We start from the raw sequence: 16,441 nt of genomic DNA, 5'->3' as shown, positions 1-16,441 counted from the left end.
TTATAGCGATACCTTTTTCATCCAACTTATTCCAAATAAGATAATTTTTCTTTCTTTACGTAGCTTTGTCTTGCAGAGATATCATTATGTCAAGGAGTCATAGTCATAATACTGGGATCACTATCATGCTACATGGCATGGATTACACAAGATTTGAACTTAGAACCTTCTATAAATATGTGGGTTCTACAATCGTGAACAAGAAGCTCTTCACAACTTTGAGGTACAATAATAAGTGAAGGCAAAGAAACAATGTGTATTTCTACCAGAAATAGAAAAAAGGTGGTAAATAGAGGTACTGATGTAGATCAGCTTTCAAGTGTTGATCTAGGGTGGATATTGATTAGAAAGATCATTGAATTTCTGACAGCTTACAATGCATTGTAATATAGTTCTGCTGAAGAGAAAAAGAAACAATTTTGAAGGATGCAAAGGCTTATTAGCGCACTTACTAATTATCTACAGATACATGCCTCATTTTGTTTCATGCCAGGGTTGTTTGATCCAAACTGCAAAGGCTTATTAGCCTAATTATCTACAGGTTTTTACCTCATTTGCAGGTTGGTTATGGTGAAAGAATTTAATAAACTGATTTTCTACAGGTGCACACCTCATTTTGTTCATAGTAGGGTTATTTTGGTGCAAAGGCAAATTAGCTTATTACCTACAGATGCACGCTTCATTTTGTTCAATCAGGGTTGTTTTGGTTCAAAGCAGTTAAATATGCCTAGCTTTCCTATTCATGGAAGAGCAGTTTTAATAAATGCTGTTGTCTACATTATTTTGTATATTAGTAGTTGATGCAAATCATAAAAGCTACACAAATGAGGAAAATAAAACTTGATCGTGTTTTTACCCACACTTCAAAGTAGTGCCTTTTTCAGCACCATAACCCGAGCATGCCATTAGATGTTAGAATTAGAAATACTGAGAAATCAATGGCATCAAAATGAATATGCTTCAGTTCTTTCTCAAGATTGGTTTTCATACCTGTAAGTTTTCAAGGAATATTATTCCATAGGATGGCCATTCAAGAGCAGGTTTGGATTCTTCTATCACCAAAGGTGCTTCAGATGGAATATCTGAATATTGTAATATCCTTTCTACTGAAATCATTTTAGTCTCGGCATTTGATAGATTCCATACTATTGCTGCTTGTTGTAAATTGAGACTCAGAGCATATGTTACAGCTAGCCCGGCAATGCCTGCATAAGTGGATTTTTAGTTTCTTTTCTACAATTTCCTTATAAATCCAATACAAAAATATATCTATAGAATCATAAAATAGGTTTCAGGAATTCCTTACTTGGGTCAATTAGGTCTTCAGGTAAGCTCACAACCACCACTAATGAGAAGGCAAAGATCAAATTTGATAGAAAATTCAGTCTTCGGGCAAGCCACTCTGTACAAGATATGGTATGGAATCGGACCCTTGAATGATTGTCAACGAGAGATAAATTTCTTTCCACGAATCGCAATTCTTGATCAAAAGCTCTCACAGTGGCAGCTCCAGAAAGTGATTCAGCAAAATGATGAAGTATTGGGGCTCTCCTAATGCCCAACAATCTTGATAATTCTCGAGAAGTCGGTATGAAGTATTGCTGCAGGCATGCATCATCAAAATATTAGTAGAAATGGATAAAGTCAAATACAAAAAAATAGACTTATAAATATTAACTAGCATCTGACTCTTTGTTTTGCATTTTATGATATGTATTAAATAGCATGTGGCTCTTTGTTTTGCATTTTATTATATGTGAATAACTAACATGTTGCATATATCTTTATGTACCAAACACTGGCTCCCTATGTTGGAAATAACAGTAACCCTCCAATTTCTGTGTATCCCATCTATAATAACATAGCTTCATTCCAATAGAAATGGGTAAAATCCTAAAGTCCAATAACGAGAGCATCATTTTCAATGTGCTCATAGTATAAACCCGCTTGAAAATGATGATGATTTGACTCCGAGTCAACTCAGAAAGAGAAAAAACAGGGTTAAAACAACTTGCATATACTATTTAAGGAAATTATAATACTAAATGAGGAATGACAAAAAATGATACCAAAGAACAATTGAAAGGACTAAACCTTCTGCGGTTGGGTATAAAACAATAATGAGAGACACAAAGAAGGGGAGAAATTACCTGATACCATATGCAGAGTGCAGTCACAGGTATAAATATCACAAATACCTGCCATGCTAGCCCTGACATAACAGCTACAGTTCCTAAGAGCTGAATTATTGAGAAGGATAACCAGCTCAATATATTGCAAATTTCTAAATCTAATACGGATTGATCAGTTGATGCCTGCAGACATGATTTGAACTAGTATTAGTCATTAGCAAATGACCTCTGGCTGCACAAGTGAACACACGCACGCATATATATTATACTGTAAAAAACTTCCACTTCTTTAAATGATATGCAAAGGAAAGTTACTGATTATACACCATTCTGCACATCGGATTTTTGTGCCAGTAGAAAGCATCCTGTAAGTGTATATCCTAAGCAATTTAGAAAGCAATAGAAAAAATATTTACAGTTGGAGATAGGGAAAGCATCACAAACCCTATTTAAGATTCGGCCAGCTGGTGTCCTATCAAAGAAGGACATGGGAGCACGGAAAATACTTTGAAGCATGCCCAAAAAGAGTTTTTGAGAGGTCAGAAGGCCGACAGATACTAACAGAAATGCCCGTAACAACAAAAATATAGAACTTCCTACTGCTATTGCAACATATACTAGAATCAGTATTCTTGTACTAATTATTGGTGCCATGTCTAGTGTGGGAGGAGATGCCCATGCCATCCAGTAGTTACTTCCAAGTTGAAACCCCTGAAAAAGAATCTGTGATATCAATATGATTGGAATCAAGCCACCACCATATACTGCTGTTAAATAAGACCAATAGACCTTTTTGCTGACAGACCCCGTTTCCCTTTCTTCATCTTGTGTAATCTGTGAGAATTTAAACTTCTGATTTGCATTTGTTTCCCTTTGTACCTCATTGCACATTTGTTTTTCACTGTTGAGAATTTTTAGGTCTCTCATTTGAATATTTGATTGAGCATCCAAATTAATGTCGGACAGTTCTGTGAGATTCCCATTGCTTCCTTGAAGCATCTCTGTAGATGATAAATTATCGACTGCAACCACAGCCCCTAAGGCTTTATTATGAGCACTAACCAAAGCTTCAAAACTTTTACCTTCTTTCAGAAGCTCTTCATACTTTCCAGCTTGTACAATCTTGCCATTTTGCATCACCTGTCAAGGAAGCAGTGAGATTTCTCATAATCTTTTAAATTGAAGCTCTTCTTCTGAAATATAAGAAATAGAAACAAAGAAGTGAGAAGTTATGGAACTAAAAAGACTAAGGCAACTGTGCAATAAATTTAGGAATATAACTGGAGAAACTGTCAATTATGGAGAACAAAATACAAATTTTAATTGCATCATGAAAATTGTTAAGAGCCCAAATGTTATTAAGGGTAAGATTGCTAAAATGGTTTACTCACAAGGATGAGGTCCGCAGAGGGCAGAAATTCAACTTGATGGGTAACATAGATTAAAGTCTTTCCATGCAAAACTCCTGTGAGGCACTCCTGTATAAGTACTTACAGTTAGCCATCCTTTCATTTGTTTGTCAATATTAATTATGCATCTATTTCAACCAAAAAAAATAAGGTTGTCGTGACCAATTTTTTTATATTTCCCTTTAAAAGTTTAACTGAAGAAAAATGAAACACACCTCGAACAGTTGAGTTCCTGTATGTGCATCAACAGCACTAAAAGGATCGTCCATAAGATAAATATCAGCATTCTGGTAAGCTGCGCGTGCAATTTGTATCCTTTGCTTTTGCCCACCACTCAAATTGGTTCCTCTTTCTCCTATCTCTGTTTGGTCTCCATGGGGGAGGAGCTCTAAATCTTTATTTAAAGCACATGCTTTAACAATCCTCTCATATTTATCATTGTCAAAACTGCTTCCAAACAAGATGTTTTCTCTGATATTTCCCGTTTGAATCCAAGCAGACTGAGGAACATAAGCTTTCGTACCACTGACCTTTACAATACCAGATGTCTTGGGGATTTCCCCTAGTATGCAAGATAAAAGGCTAGATTTACCTGATCCAATAGTTCCACAGACTGCTACTCTCATTCCTCTCTTCACCTGCAAATGAATGTCTTTTAGAGTTTGCTCACCTGCAAAGGGATCCCAACTGAAATCTCCACCTTCAATCTCAATTGCCAACTCAGTTAAATGCATAGGAACACTTTCAACTGCATCCTCTTGTAATTCTTGTTCCTGAAGATACGAAGTGACACGGTCTAATGACACTTTAGCTTGTGCAATGTTTGCAAAGAGATCTGGAAGAGTATAAATAGGGTCCTGAAGTAATCTGAAAGTTGCCAATGCTGACAGAACTCTGCCACTTGTCAAAGGGATTCCCATGAAGTATGCTGCAGCAAATGTGATAGCTGATATAAATGCAGGGGTGCACGAGAAAATGAATAATGAAGCAGCTCCTAATTCAGCTGATTTTTTGAGCCAGTTATACTCAATTTTTCTGAGGTCTTCTAATTTTTGTGCGTACCTCATATCCCAAGCTTGCAATTTCAGTACTTTCATGTTTCTTAATATCTCTGATGTAACTCTCATTCTTTCATCTTTGGAATTCATGATCTTTGACTGAAAATATCTCTGTCGTCTTGTAATAGGAATGTTCCCCATCATCACAGCAAGTGTTGCTGCAAATCCTACAAGTGATGCCAACCCTACATCTTTATAAAGAATAGATACTGCAAGTACAATCTGTATAGGTAGCATCCATATTGTGTTCAGGTACCATGTAAAGTCTCCAATCCGCGGGACATCTACACTCATATAGTTGATTAATTCACCACTAGTATGACTTTGCCTGGCTTGAACTGATAGATTGAGACCTTTCCTATAAATATGTGCTGAGAGGGCTGCTCGCAAGCGCATCCCAAGCCGCCTTGAGCCAAATATCCATTGTCTTTGGGCTGTAGTCTCTATAATCTTGGCCAAAAAAAATGCACAGGCTAAGATGTAGCCTTCATTTGTAAAGCGTGACTTCTTAGTTAAATAACTTACAAAATCATTAATCAAGTAAGGACCAACATAAGATGCACATGCATATACCACTGCAAACATTGCATTTAGAGCTACTGATTTCCAGATAAACAAGAAAACTACTTTTGACATCGACGGTGTTTCCAAAGGGTCCTTCTGCCTTACTAGTTCTATTTTTCTACTAAAACGACTGTAAACATCATCAGCAGAATCCTTTTTTGAAATATTGAACAGGTCATCAAATTCTAGAGGTTTCTTTTTACCGAGAGCAAGCAGGGGATTGAGCCAAGAAAATGTGAAAAGGTCAAGTAAATTGGCTTTGGTATATGCTGATACTTTTTTTGCAGCAGCATATTTAAGCTGATTGGAACCCAAGAGTGGTTCTTCAAGCTCCTTTGTGGAGAAATATATTCCTGTGTTCCCTCGGATGGCAATGCATAAAAGAAATATGCTTAAGAGTGACGTGAAACAATCTATATACAGGTCATTATATACCATCCAATTCCTAATGGCTATATCAATATCAATTAGAAGTGTGAAAATTGATTCAATGCAAGAGCATATCAACCATGTCCTCAAAAGATTTGGGATTCTTATACAAAATTCCTTTCTGAAACTGAATATCCTTACAAACATGATTGACCATGCCAATGTGTGTACAACATCTGCCACAACAACAGTAGCACGCCAAGCACATTGTGATTGATCAGCATATAAAAGAACCCATAAAGTTCTCAGACAATAACATGCCAATAGACAACTGCAGCAACCGAGAGTAGCCTTGTAGATAAAACCAAACTTTATACTTGAATATAAAGTATTGGTAGGGATGTCCTTGTTTGGTCCAGTGGAAGACAGTCTCTGCCTTGAAACATTGACGAAACATTGAGCAACTCTTCCCCAGACAAACTTGACGAAGAAGCTACAAAGGAAACTAATATGGAGGGCAATAGCAACTGTCTTTCCAGTACAAACTCCAAAGAAAAGACTAGTCTCTTGCCGTTGGAGAAAATTCTCTAGAACTGCTAGCTTGGATATTCCATGCAGCTGAAGTATGTCACTAATATCTGCTGGCAATTGAAGTAAACATTAGAAAATCATGATACAGGTCGATTCCCTCGATATAAAAAATCTCTTCTTCCTCAGTCAAACATTTTTTGATAACTTATATTTACTATCCAACTAGTATAATTCCAGTCGCAAAGAACTAAATTGTTTTGCCTATGCAGAAAAAGCTCATATTTAGAAAAAATGAAGATACTAGACACTCAGAGTACACAAAAAGGACGTTAGAATCACTGCAGTTAGCAAAAATAAATATAAGACCACTATATGTGTTTGAAAGACGATTCTTATTTGGTGAATCATTTTAAAAATCTTAACAGTATAACAGGTCACGTAGCCAACAAACACTTGTGTCTAAAGATGAAAGTGTTTTCAGTTTTGTTAGAAACACCGCTTGAAACTAAATAAGATATTGTTGTTTCTTTCTCAGAAGACTTATCATTTTTCCACAGTTCAGTGAGCATTCATTCTAATGACATGGAATGACAACCAGCGCAGAATCATTTCTTTGAAGCTGTCTTCTTTGAATGCAATATAATGTTACGTTTTTAGGATCTTCGAGACCAATGACAGCTTAATAGAGAGCTACTTCTGTAATTTACAGCGGATCTTCGAGGTCAGTGACAGCTTAAAAGAGAGCTACTTCTGTAATTTACAGCCCTTAATGATCATTGGCGTGCAATTTTCTTACAATGAAACTAACTACAGCTGATAACTAAACCAAGCAGTCCAATAAAATAAATAACATGACATCTTAACTTTAGATGTGTGAGGGAGCGACGAATAACCTGCTGAAATACTCTGGTTTGACATTGCTTGATGCCAAACTTCCTGGCAAATAAATGTATTTTCTTTGGACCTCCTCCCCAACAATTGAAGCCAAAAGAAGTGAAAATACCAAATCCCCAACTTCAAACTTCAATTCTACGGCTACCAACTTCTCACACGATTGCAACAATAAAAGTCTCTACTTGTTCTGATGGATGGAGGAAAGCGCAAGGGATATGACTATATTTACTTAATTTTAATCAATTGTATCCATTATGAAAGCTACTTAATATCAGCTTTTTTTTAAAATCGATTATATTCATTATGAAAGCTACTTAATATCAGTTTTTTTTAATCAGCAATTTAGCAAGGGAGGTACAATTGGCTCATGTATAGATATGATTATATTCACTTAATTTTAATCAATTGTATTCATTATGAAAGCTAATTATAGAATTTTTTAATCAACAATTTATTTTTCCTAGAACTGTTTTACCTGTTAAATATTATGTTTCTTTCTTATTTTTATTATTTTTCTCATTTTTACGAAGATGTATTTTTTATTTATGTAATTTGAGGAAAAAAAAAAAAAAAACATTGAAAATATACTTCTTCAATTCTAATAATAATAATTTCCGTACTTATATACAACTTTTTGTTAAGTCCATATGCTCATTTAATGCAAATTTGAATCTTATTTTATAGTAGTCTACTTTCGACCTTAACCCATCTAAACTTTGAAAATTACCTTTTTACCATCCAATTTTTTAAATAATATATTTACTATCATATATTTATACTAATAAAAGACTCGATTAAAAACAAATCCTTTTTATAATGTCACTACAAACTGAATCACCAGAAGATGGCACAAAACCACAGTAGAAAATTAGCTCAAAAGAGACATGTGGGACTGAGTAATGAGCCAGTACTGCATTAATTGACTTCTGATTCCGTTTGTCCACACAAATGTAGCGTTAGTGCAAATGCAGGCACTAGAACATTCACGTGCTTCATATGCTTCCTGTAGGGCACTCCATAGATTCTCTCAACATTAAGGTGATGGTATTGTAACACATGGCTTGTTCAATACCATTACATCTGATATATAAATACAAACACGTACCTGGGAATAATAAAATACATTAAAACTATAGATAGAGGCTAGCTTAGCCGGCCAAAAAAGGGCCTTCAGATCTTAAGAGACAAGAAGCCGTATGGATTCTCTTTCAAATTCGCATTTTTTTTTTCTGCTACGGCATTTCAATTCGCCATCATGTCTCTTCCACTGGGGACGATTTTGTTTTTTGTTGTAGAAATTTTGATAGCGACAAGGAAAAGTTGTCATGGAAAGAGTGAGTTTCAGACGACTGAGTTTATTTAGAGACATGTATTATTCTGACGCCATGATCTTGAAAGACCTGCATATTATTAGATTTGAAGAATCCGAAGCTATATAAAACTCTGCTGACACGACGTCTGGTGCATCACACGTCAATGTACGAGGGGAGGTCTTTATATGATTTGTTTCTAGTGGCTTAAGGTGCGCCAGCAATGTCAATGTATGGTCATCAAAATTGTATATCTTGTTGTTTCCCACATCGTTTCGGATTCCTTTTGTTTTGGTTGTATATGATGATAATAACAGAGGTGGTATTTTTAGTTTTGTGTGTGAGTCTTTTTAGGTGGAATTTGACGGTCACCCCTGTCTGTGATATGATTTTTTTATGATGATTTAGTCAGTTTATTGCCTTTCATTTTACGTTTTAAAAATAATATTAATTGTCTTTTTTCACTAATTTATGAATAATTTAATATTGTTTTTAAATTGAAATATTTTATTAATATAATAAAAGTAATAATTAGTAACATTTGAAAAAAAAAAAGTGTTTCTAAATATATATGTTTAATAAAATTACAAAAAAGAATTATGGACTTTGTAGTATATCTTAGGTTAAGAAAGTTTCTAAGTATGTATACTTCATATTACTAATTTAAATTGCTAAAACAAGTATATATTATGAATGATTTTGTTTCTAAGTTTATGGATGCACACTGATATTTTAAATTACTAAAACAAGTTTATATGAGTTAAAAATATTACAAAACTATAATAAATCTTGACGGTAAATTAACAAATTTAGGTGTAATATTTACGGTTTTATAAAAATTGAACTTGTCACTCTATATGATCCAAGAAATTTTATGGTTATCATATACGACTTAAAATTAGAAAAATGGCCAATACGGCCATCAAATTCTAGGCCTATTTTTAGGGATTAGTTTCACATGCATGTAACTTTCATCTTAGAACTTATTGGTCATTATGTCCATGGTGAGGAATCATGAGGTTTTTATGTTATGAGCATGTTGTAAAAGGAGAGCTCAAAGGAATCTTTAGATTTTTATGAGCATGTCTCATTTTTAACTTTTTAGTTTTCGGATTTAAAGTTAAAAGTTGATTTTATTTCTTACAATAATTGTTTTGTAACAAGCATCAAAATATTTCATTTATAATTATTGGAACCATATTTATTAAAAAATAGACTTTTTATTTATTTTAGAATAATCTTGTATTTAAAAAACATTTCATTTATAATTATTGGAACCACATTTATATTAAAAAAGACCTTATTTATTTTAGAATAATCTTGTATTTAAAAATATTGACAAATAAATCTAAAATCTATTTATTGTTAGAAATATTAGACTAATTGTTACTTATTAATGCTTGCATGACATTTACATATTTGTATGATGTTTTCATTTTATTTTTTGGTCGGTAATAGGTATATTTTATTAATTAAAAATCATGAAGCGTACATCATCATCCATATTTCATTACATCTGAAACATACCATCCATCTTCAATTCTCTCAGACCTACTTAACTTTCACCCTACTTCTATAAGTACTCCATTTTTACACTAATTATATCTATTTTAATTTTTTTTATAAATATTCACTACTTCCCCCATGATTATAGATATCAAAAACTCTACTCTATTTTTGTCCACTAGTATTTAACAACAAAAACATCTACACATATACCTATAAACAATACCAAATACAAACTTTTGGAATCAATCCAAATTTCAAACTAGTTGTGACTTGAGCCTTTGGCGTCATTCGTATTGTCGCTTGCACCCTATATTCGGTTATATCCAAAAAATCTTGTCATTTGTCCCTCCATCATGTTGTGATTGTCTCGACTTAATCATAGACCGTTCCTATCACAGGTGAGCTGTCATCATGCCCTTCCCATCTTTGCACAAAACATTATTGATAAACCCAAAAAGTCCTAACTCAACTCCTACCCTAAATCCACCACTCATAGTGCACCCACACCATGATGAGTCCTATGATGAGGCACATTCTCAATCAAAGAACCAACCTCTTTGCATGCTAACAACTCATTCCTATCCAACTTTGCCTTCTCCTTGCCATGCCATGGTTACATTTTGATACATTAGTGCATTGTCCATTTTTTCATGCCATCTCAAAAATGACACATACCCAAGTTGTCTACCCTCATTCTCATCTTCAAAACAATTGCTCAAATCAACACCCACACCAGGGATAGTCCATTCCAAAATTGAATCTGGCTTCCCAAGCATATTAATATCAAACAAAGTCGTGGTTATCTTGCCAACTTCTTGTGTTCTTTCATTTAGTTCCGAACCCCACGCAACAAACATTGAAATGATATCCAAGTTTGAGCGACATTTGATTTGTCTTTCTTGAAATTGGAAGCCCAAAACACCTATGACTATTGTAACCATTTTCTTTGTCTTAATCTTCAACAAACCTTTCACGCACTCTCTACTAGTTGGGTCCTTGAAGGCTTTCATTTTTTTATCTAGATCAACAGAGAAGTCTGAGGCCTCCATTTTCTTTCGCTCAAGCTTCAAACTCTTTGTTCACAACACCTTAATAACTCACTCTTCCTTCAACTTTGTCGAAAAGACAATCACATATTCAATTTATTAAATTATGATCACCATTGACTTGCGAAGCATGCCTTCCTTTTACACACACAAGTAGTCAAATCAAATCCTCTAATAGACATCTTCGATTTTCTAGCAACACTTATTAAACCATCCCTTCTTTTCCTTACATAATAATACCTCTATTCACTAAATTTAAAATATACTTAAACCATCCCATCCTTCACATACTTTTAATATTTAGCTGAGCTAGCACGACCTTATCATAAATTAATTGCTACACTTACTAATTCTCTCTCCAAGATTAAACATTTCCCCTTCATTCAGATTTAAATTTCTAAAATCTCCAATGGCCAATTCTCTAATGTTATTTAAAGTTGTAGCCCAATTTACTGAGTTATTGGCCTTTTTGTTGCCTTCACAAAGGGTATGATTGAACTTATAGTGTGTGAAATTATTCAACTCCCCCACCACTTCTCAGATTAAACTCTGTATATATGAGGCCTGAGAATCTTTAGACTTCAATACCTCCACAATTACTTTAGAGTCCCCTTCAATATGTACATAATCTTGACCAATCATACAACCTAACCTTACTACAAGTAAAGAAACTTGAGCCTCTGCCACATTGTTTGACCCATGCTGTAATTAGACTTTTACCATTGCTATAATCTCCCTTTCGATTTCCTAGCAATAACACCTGTGCCAGAGACCCTTGGATTACCTTTTAAGGAATCATCAAAGTTTATCTTAATCCAACCTGGTTCTAGTGGGCACCAAACAATTGCATCCCTATAAATAGAATGCTTTGAAGGCATACTTCCATCATATTTATATCTCCCTTTAGTCCCAGGCCATTGCCTACTTGTATAAGGCTATCTTAAGAAGAAAACATTGTGTTAGGATTCAAGTTGTTAATGGAAAAGCTCATAAATTCTTCAATTAAAACATTAATTCTATTCAAAATCCTTCCAGCCGACTTAAACTCATCACAAAAGATCTTTCTATTATGCTCCTTCCATAGTTCCCAAATAACTATTGATGGGTTAATTATCTAGATCTTTGAAAGGGTTGATTTTTGGCCATAAGTTGGCCAACCTTTAAATAATCCTATCAAAGTATTAGGCAAGGGACCAATAAAGCTCAATTTAGCTTTCAGTATATCCCAACATGCTCGAGCAACATCATATTGTATTAGGAGGCGATTCACCTCTTCCACATCATTTCTACACATCATGCATATTGTCAGTCCTACAAACCCATATTTTTTCCTTCTTTCACAAGTTAGAATCCTTTTTTGAATGGTCAACCATGCAAATACTCCATCTTTATGTAAGCAATCTATATCCCAAAAAAGTTTATAGGGCTATTAATTCTCTTTAGCTTCCCTAGCAATAAGTTGATACCCCAATTTTGCAGAATAGTTACCACTTTTTGCTACGTACTAAATCACTCTGTCTCTATCATCAACTAAAGATACTGACCTCTCCTTAAAGATAGTTATCATCATTTCCTTATATTGTTTAGTAAGACCACATGATGAGACATCTCTCCAACACCATCAATGTCCTAATGGGGTTGTTTTCTTTTCCATATAATCTTTAACCTTATTCCCCTAAAGGTTTTTCATGCATTCCATAAGACCTTGAACATTATTTCTCTCTGATAACACATGCCCTCAATTCCACGAGTCCTCCCAAAAGGAAGCCTTACAACAATCCCCAATTTGCCAAGAGAGATGGTTGACAATCACTGGCTTGCACTCCATTGTAAAATTCCACACCATTGATCCCTTTGTAGGATCTCTTACCACTAAAGTCCTAGTGTCATTCTTTGAGTCTAAATATTTATCTTTTAAATTATGCACCCATAGTTGTGACAGATTAGCATAAATGTCTCATACCAGCTTCGCTCCTAAGGCTTTAGTAATCACATGAAATTTCCTAAGATCCGCTCCACCATTCTTCTTAGATCTACTTATTGGCTCCCATGCCAGTAAAGATATTTTATCCTCTTCCTATGTCCCATTCAAAATAAACTTCCACATTATCTATTAAATGAATCTTAAGACTTTTATAGGGTTTTTTAGACAACTCATAGAAAAGATAGAGATCGAAAAAATCACTGACTATAACAATAAAATTCTTCCTGCAAAAGTTAGCCACCTACCTCTCTAGCTATTGAGCCTTTTACATAGCTATCCAACAAGTCTTTCCAAAGGCTTGCCTTATTTTCCCCTCCAAATAGAGGTATCCCAATATATTTATTAGGGGGAAAACCAACCTTCATACCAAGAATTCTGCAAATGTGTTCTTGCATTTGTTGAGAGGTGTTAAAAAGGAAAATCTTAGACTTATCCCAATTAATGAACTTACCTGAAGCATTGCTATAAGCCTCTAAAGTAGATTCGATAATGTTGGCTTCTCTCATCAAGGCCTCACCCATTAAATATGTATCATGTAGTGCCTCTCATGTTTGCATTCTATACCTTGTCTATTTTGATTCAAGAGATACTTGATACTCTTATTATATGTATTTTGTGATGACTTGAGGGTCGGATGTTATACTTGGATTTGGTACCATAGATGCTTTATTGCTATACTGTTCAGTTTATCATATTTGTATGTTGATGCTATTTTGAGATGACAGTAGATCTATGATGATATTTGGTTATATGGTTTATTGGACATACTTGTTGGTTATGTTATGAGATGGATTTTATGCCATGGTTATTTATTTCATTCATGTATTTTTACACTTTCTGCGAACATGAGTGATGTAAATGGATTAAATAGGTATTTTTAATGCATGTTGCTTCGGCTATGATATTATATGCAATTGCACTTGATTGTGCATTTTAGTGTGCAGGAATTTATATCCCTAGCAGTGGCACATGGAGTTAGTGATCTAGCTATTCATATTTTGCCAATGTCGCCCCTGTATGGTCAATGTATCCTTACTTAGTAGTTTTAAATTAAAACCTTTTGGTGATTAGTAAATCCGAACTCATCTGCATTATGTGACTAGACCAGTGAGCGTATTTGTGCATTTAGAAGTTCACATTGTCATGAAAGTGTTAAGTAATTTTTTTTGTAATTTTGGGTTTCTAGGTTTTAAATCTTTTCGGATTTAATTTCTAGTAGTTTTTCCTTAGGTGAATTTTCATTATAGATAATAACCTATTTTCATTTGGGTTAATTCAGAGTTTAAGTACTCCAACTGACTATTTTCCATATTCGATTATTCACTCAAAAAATGAATAAGTATTGGAAAAGTGAATTCATTATGCACTTCTCACTTTTTAGAATTGGAAATTTGAGAGCCATTTTAGAAATCCTCTTCTGAAGGATTCTTTTTTTGTTCATTCTGGGAGTTGTGAGCGTGAGATCTTCGTGAGGTTGGTCTCGTTGGATTCAACTTGGGGAGTTTATGCTTTGCTGTCATTTTTAGCAGATTTGGCAGGTGAATTATTTTATTGTGCGAGTTACAGTTTCTACCCCTTTTCTTGTCAGGTAGGGCTTTCTCGTTTTATTGTTTTTGCTCCATTTCAGCTTCTGTTTCTTGTGGCAATATGTTAGGAGGTTGAGAACTAGTGTTCCCCTCCATTTCTGTATGCTGGTTTTGCTTAGTTGGTCAGGTATGAACATTTTTCCCTGTTTTTGAAATGGGGGTTTGGGATTTTGAGCCGTTATGCTAGCCATTTTTGCATATGATGTTCGATTTCAATTATTTTTGGAATTTTAGGGTTTTTGCACCCAAAGGCCAAAGGGGTTTTAATTTCAAAAATTTTCCAAAATTTGGGGTTTTTGCCTTGTTTTGCATGCTGCCCTATTTTCTCAAGTTTTCTTGGTACAATGTGGGTCATGGACTTGGATGATCCATTTGGATATCTGTCAGACCACTTTTGCACTTTATCTTGCATAAGGATGCATGTAGCATCCGTCATCTCGATTATGTTTTCGGTTGATTGACTTTCTATTTGTGTTCTGATCCAGTCCTTAAGTTGATCTTTGTGATGGTGGTGTGCCACACACAAGTACATTTTTCGAGTGACCTGTGGGGCCTGATCTTTCCTGGTATTTTCATAAGTTATGATCATTGGGGTTGGGTTGGGAGTTTGCATGCCTACGGGCACTCATCATTAGATGAACATGGGTAGGGTAGGGTAGCATATGGAGGGGCTTCTATCCTGCAACCTAGTGACTATTTCCTAGTTGGTAGAGGAAGTTTTATATAAGTGATAACTAAATTATAACGTTGGGTGGTAATAAATACAAGATAATAAAATGTGTGGGTTGTGTGCCTTCCATCATGAAGAGTTGTTGCCCTAGGTTGTGTGGCTTCTGTTGAGAAGAGTAGATGCCTGTACTAGCTTGGGATTTTGGATGCCAAGCGACTCTCCATGATGTCAACCCCTACTCAGTAGCCATTAAGATGTCTAACCAAGACCTATTGTTTATGCATTGTTTTTGTCTTGGATTCAGTCATCATACTGCTTGGCATGTGTGTTAGCCATGGATGTTGTTTTGCGTGTTTGTGGTTGGATCATTATCTCCATTAGTACGGTGGGTGTGGACCTACGGTACAATGTGGTTGGGAGGCGCAGCTACCTTCACCACTGCTGGGGATCGGTATATAGAGACAGTCTATTGTTCTAGTGTGACTATTGCTAGATGTGTTCACTTGGTACTTCAGTTTACGAAGTATGCTTTCTTGTGATTTATGTTTTCATTGGGATGTTTTTTATCATGTTTAGATGATGTCAGTTTTAACACATTCCTTATTAAGATGATTAGCATGTGATAGGTGATGTTATCTACTTGTAGGTTTATCTTATGCTTTACTACTAGCATGTTAGATTTCCTTATGATTTTGTTGTTAGCATGTTTAGTAGTGATGTCCCCATTACAACAGTATCGACAATCTAATCGGTGGCTTGGGATGTTACGCATGGGGATGGCTAGGGCCCACAATGGTCTTATGATTCCATTGATAGTTGGGAGGAACCACGTACTTAGTTTGGTTATTTTGTTCATTGCGATGTTGCTTTAGTACACTGTGATGTTCCTTTTGTACCTTTGATTCTAAGTGCTTGTTAGATGGTTAGATGTAGATTAAATCTTTTAGTAGTGTGTTGGGGTGTTCATGCCTCAAATTATGGATCCGATTCTCCTCGGTGTGGAGGTTCTGAACTCAGTTTTTGTCTATTATTTGTCCTTAAGTGTTTTTCTCGTGTTCCTAGGGTGACCTTTTATCTGCATGGTGCAACACAATATTGTATCACAAGCCCATAGTGTTAGAATTCTTTAGAATAACTGAGAGGGGGGATGAATTAGTTATTCAAGGTCCAAAATGCCCTATTAATACTTTTCTAATGAATCCATACCCTTTTCATCTGTTCAAACTTAAATTATTCATATAAGCAAATTACTGTAAATCAACATGCAAAGATAAAACATTCAAGATAAACACATGACACAATGATTTACGTGGAAACCCAATTTGGAAAAAACCACCAGTAACATGCTACTTGATTCTCACTCTTCTAAAGTGATGCCC

The 16,441-nt window shown here is 34.9% G+C and overlaps 1 protein-coding gene across 2 annotated transcripts in view; it reads right to left on the bottom strand.

Annotated features, from left to right (window-relative positions):
* LOC149568400 (putative ABC transporter C family member 15) overlaps positions 1–7,150 on the bottom strand; it is a 28,475-nt gene extending 21,325 nt beyond the window's left edge. Inside the window, exons 1-7 of one of the 2 annotated variants that reach the window (XM_089821328.1) lie at positions 6,957–7,150; positions 3,757–6,173; positions 3,524–3,610; positions 2,577–3,272; positions 2,151–2,315; positions 1,307–1,601; positions 991–1,205 (exon numbers count right to left, since the gene is read on the bottom strand). In XM_089821328.1, coding sequence (XP_089677454.1) covers positions 991–1,205; positions 1,307–1,601; positions 2,151–2,315; positions 2,577–3,272; positions 3,524–3,610; positions 3,757–6,173; positions 6,957–6,981 — 3,900 coding nt within the window. In that variant the 5' untranslated portion in view covers positions 6,982–7,150. The remainder of the gene's footprint in view (positions 1–990; positions 1,206–1,306; positions 1,602–2,150; positions 2,316–2,576; positions 3,273–3,523; positions 3,611–3,756; positions 6,174–6,956) is intronic. The other variant, XM_089821329.1, reaches the window with a different exon arrangement.
* Positions 7,151–16,441: the final 9,291 nt, after the last annotated feature.

The sequence above is a fragment of the Cupressus sempervirens genome, chromosome 3, assembly GCF_028749045.1.
Source record: "Cupressus sempervirens isolate cs-2001-9-10 chromosome 3, ASM2874904v1, whole genome shotgun sequence".
In the NCBI taxonomy this organism is placed as follows: Eukaryota; Viridiplantae; Streptophyta; class Pinopsida; order Cupressales; family Cupressaceae; genus Cupressus; species Cupressus sempervirens.
The sequence above is the reverse complement of the archived record's forward strand: the minus strand, read 5'-3'. Positions and strand labels throughout refer to the sequence as shown.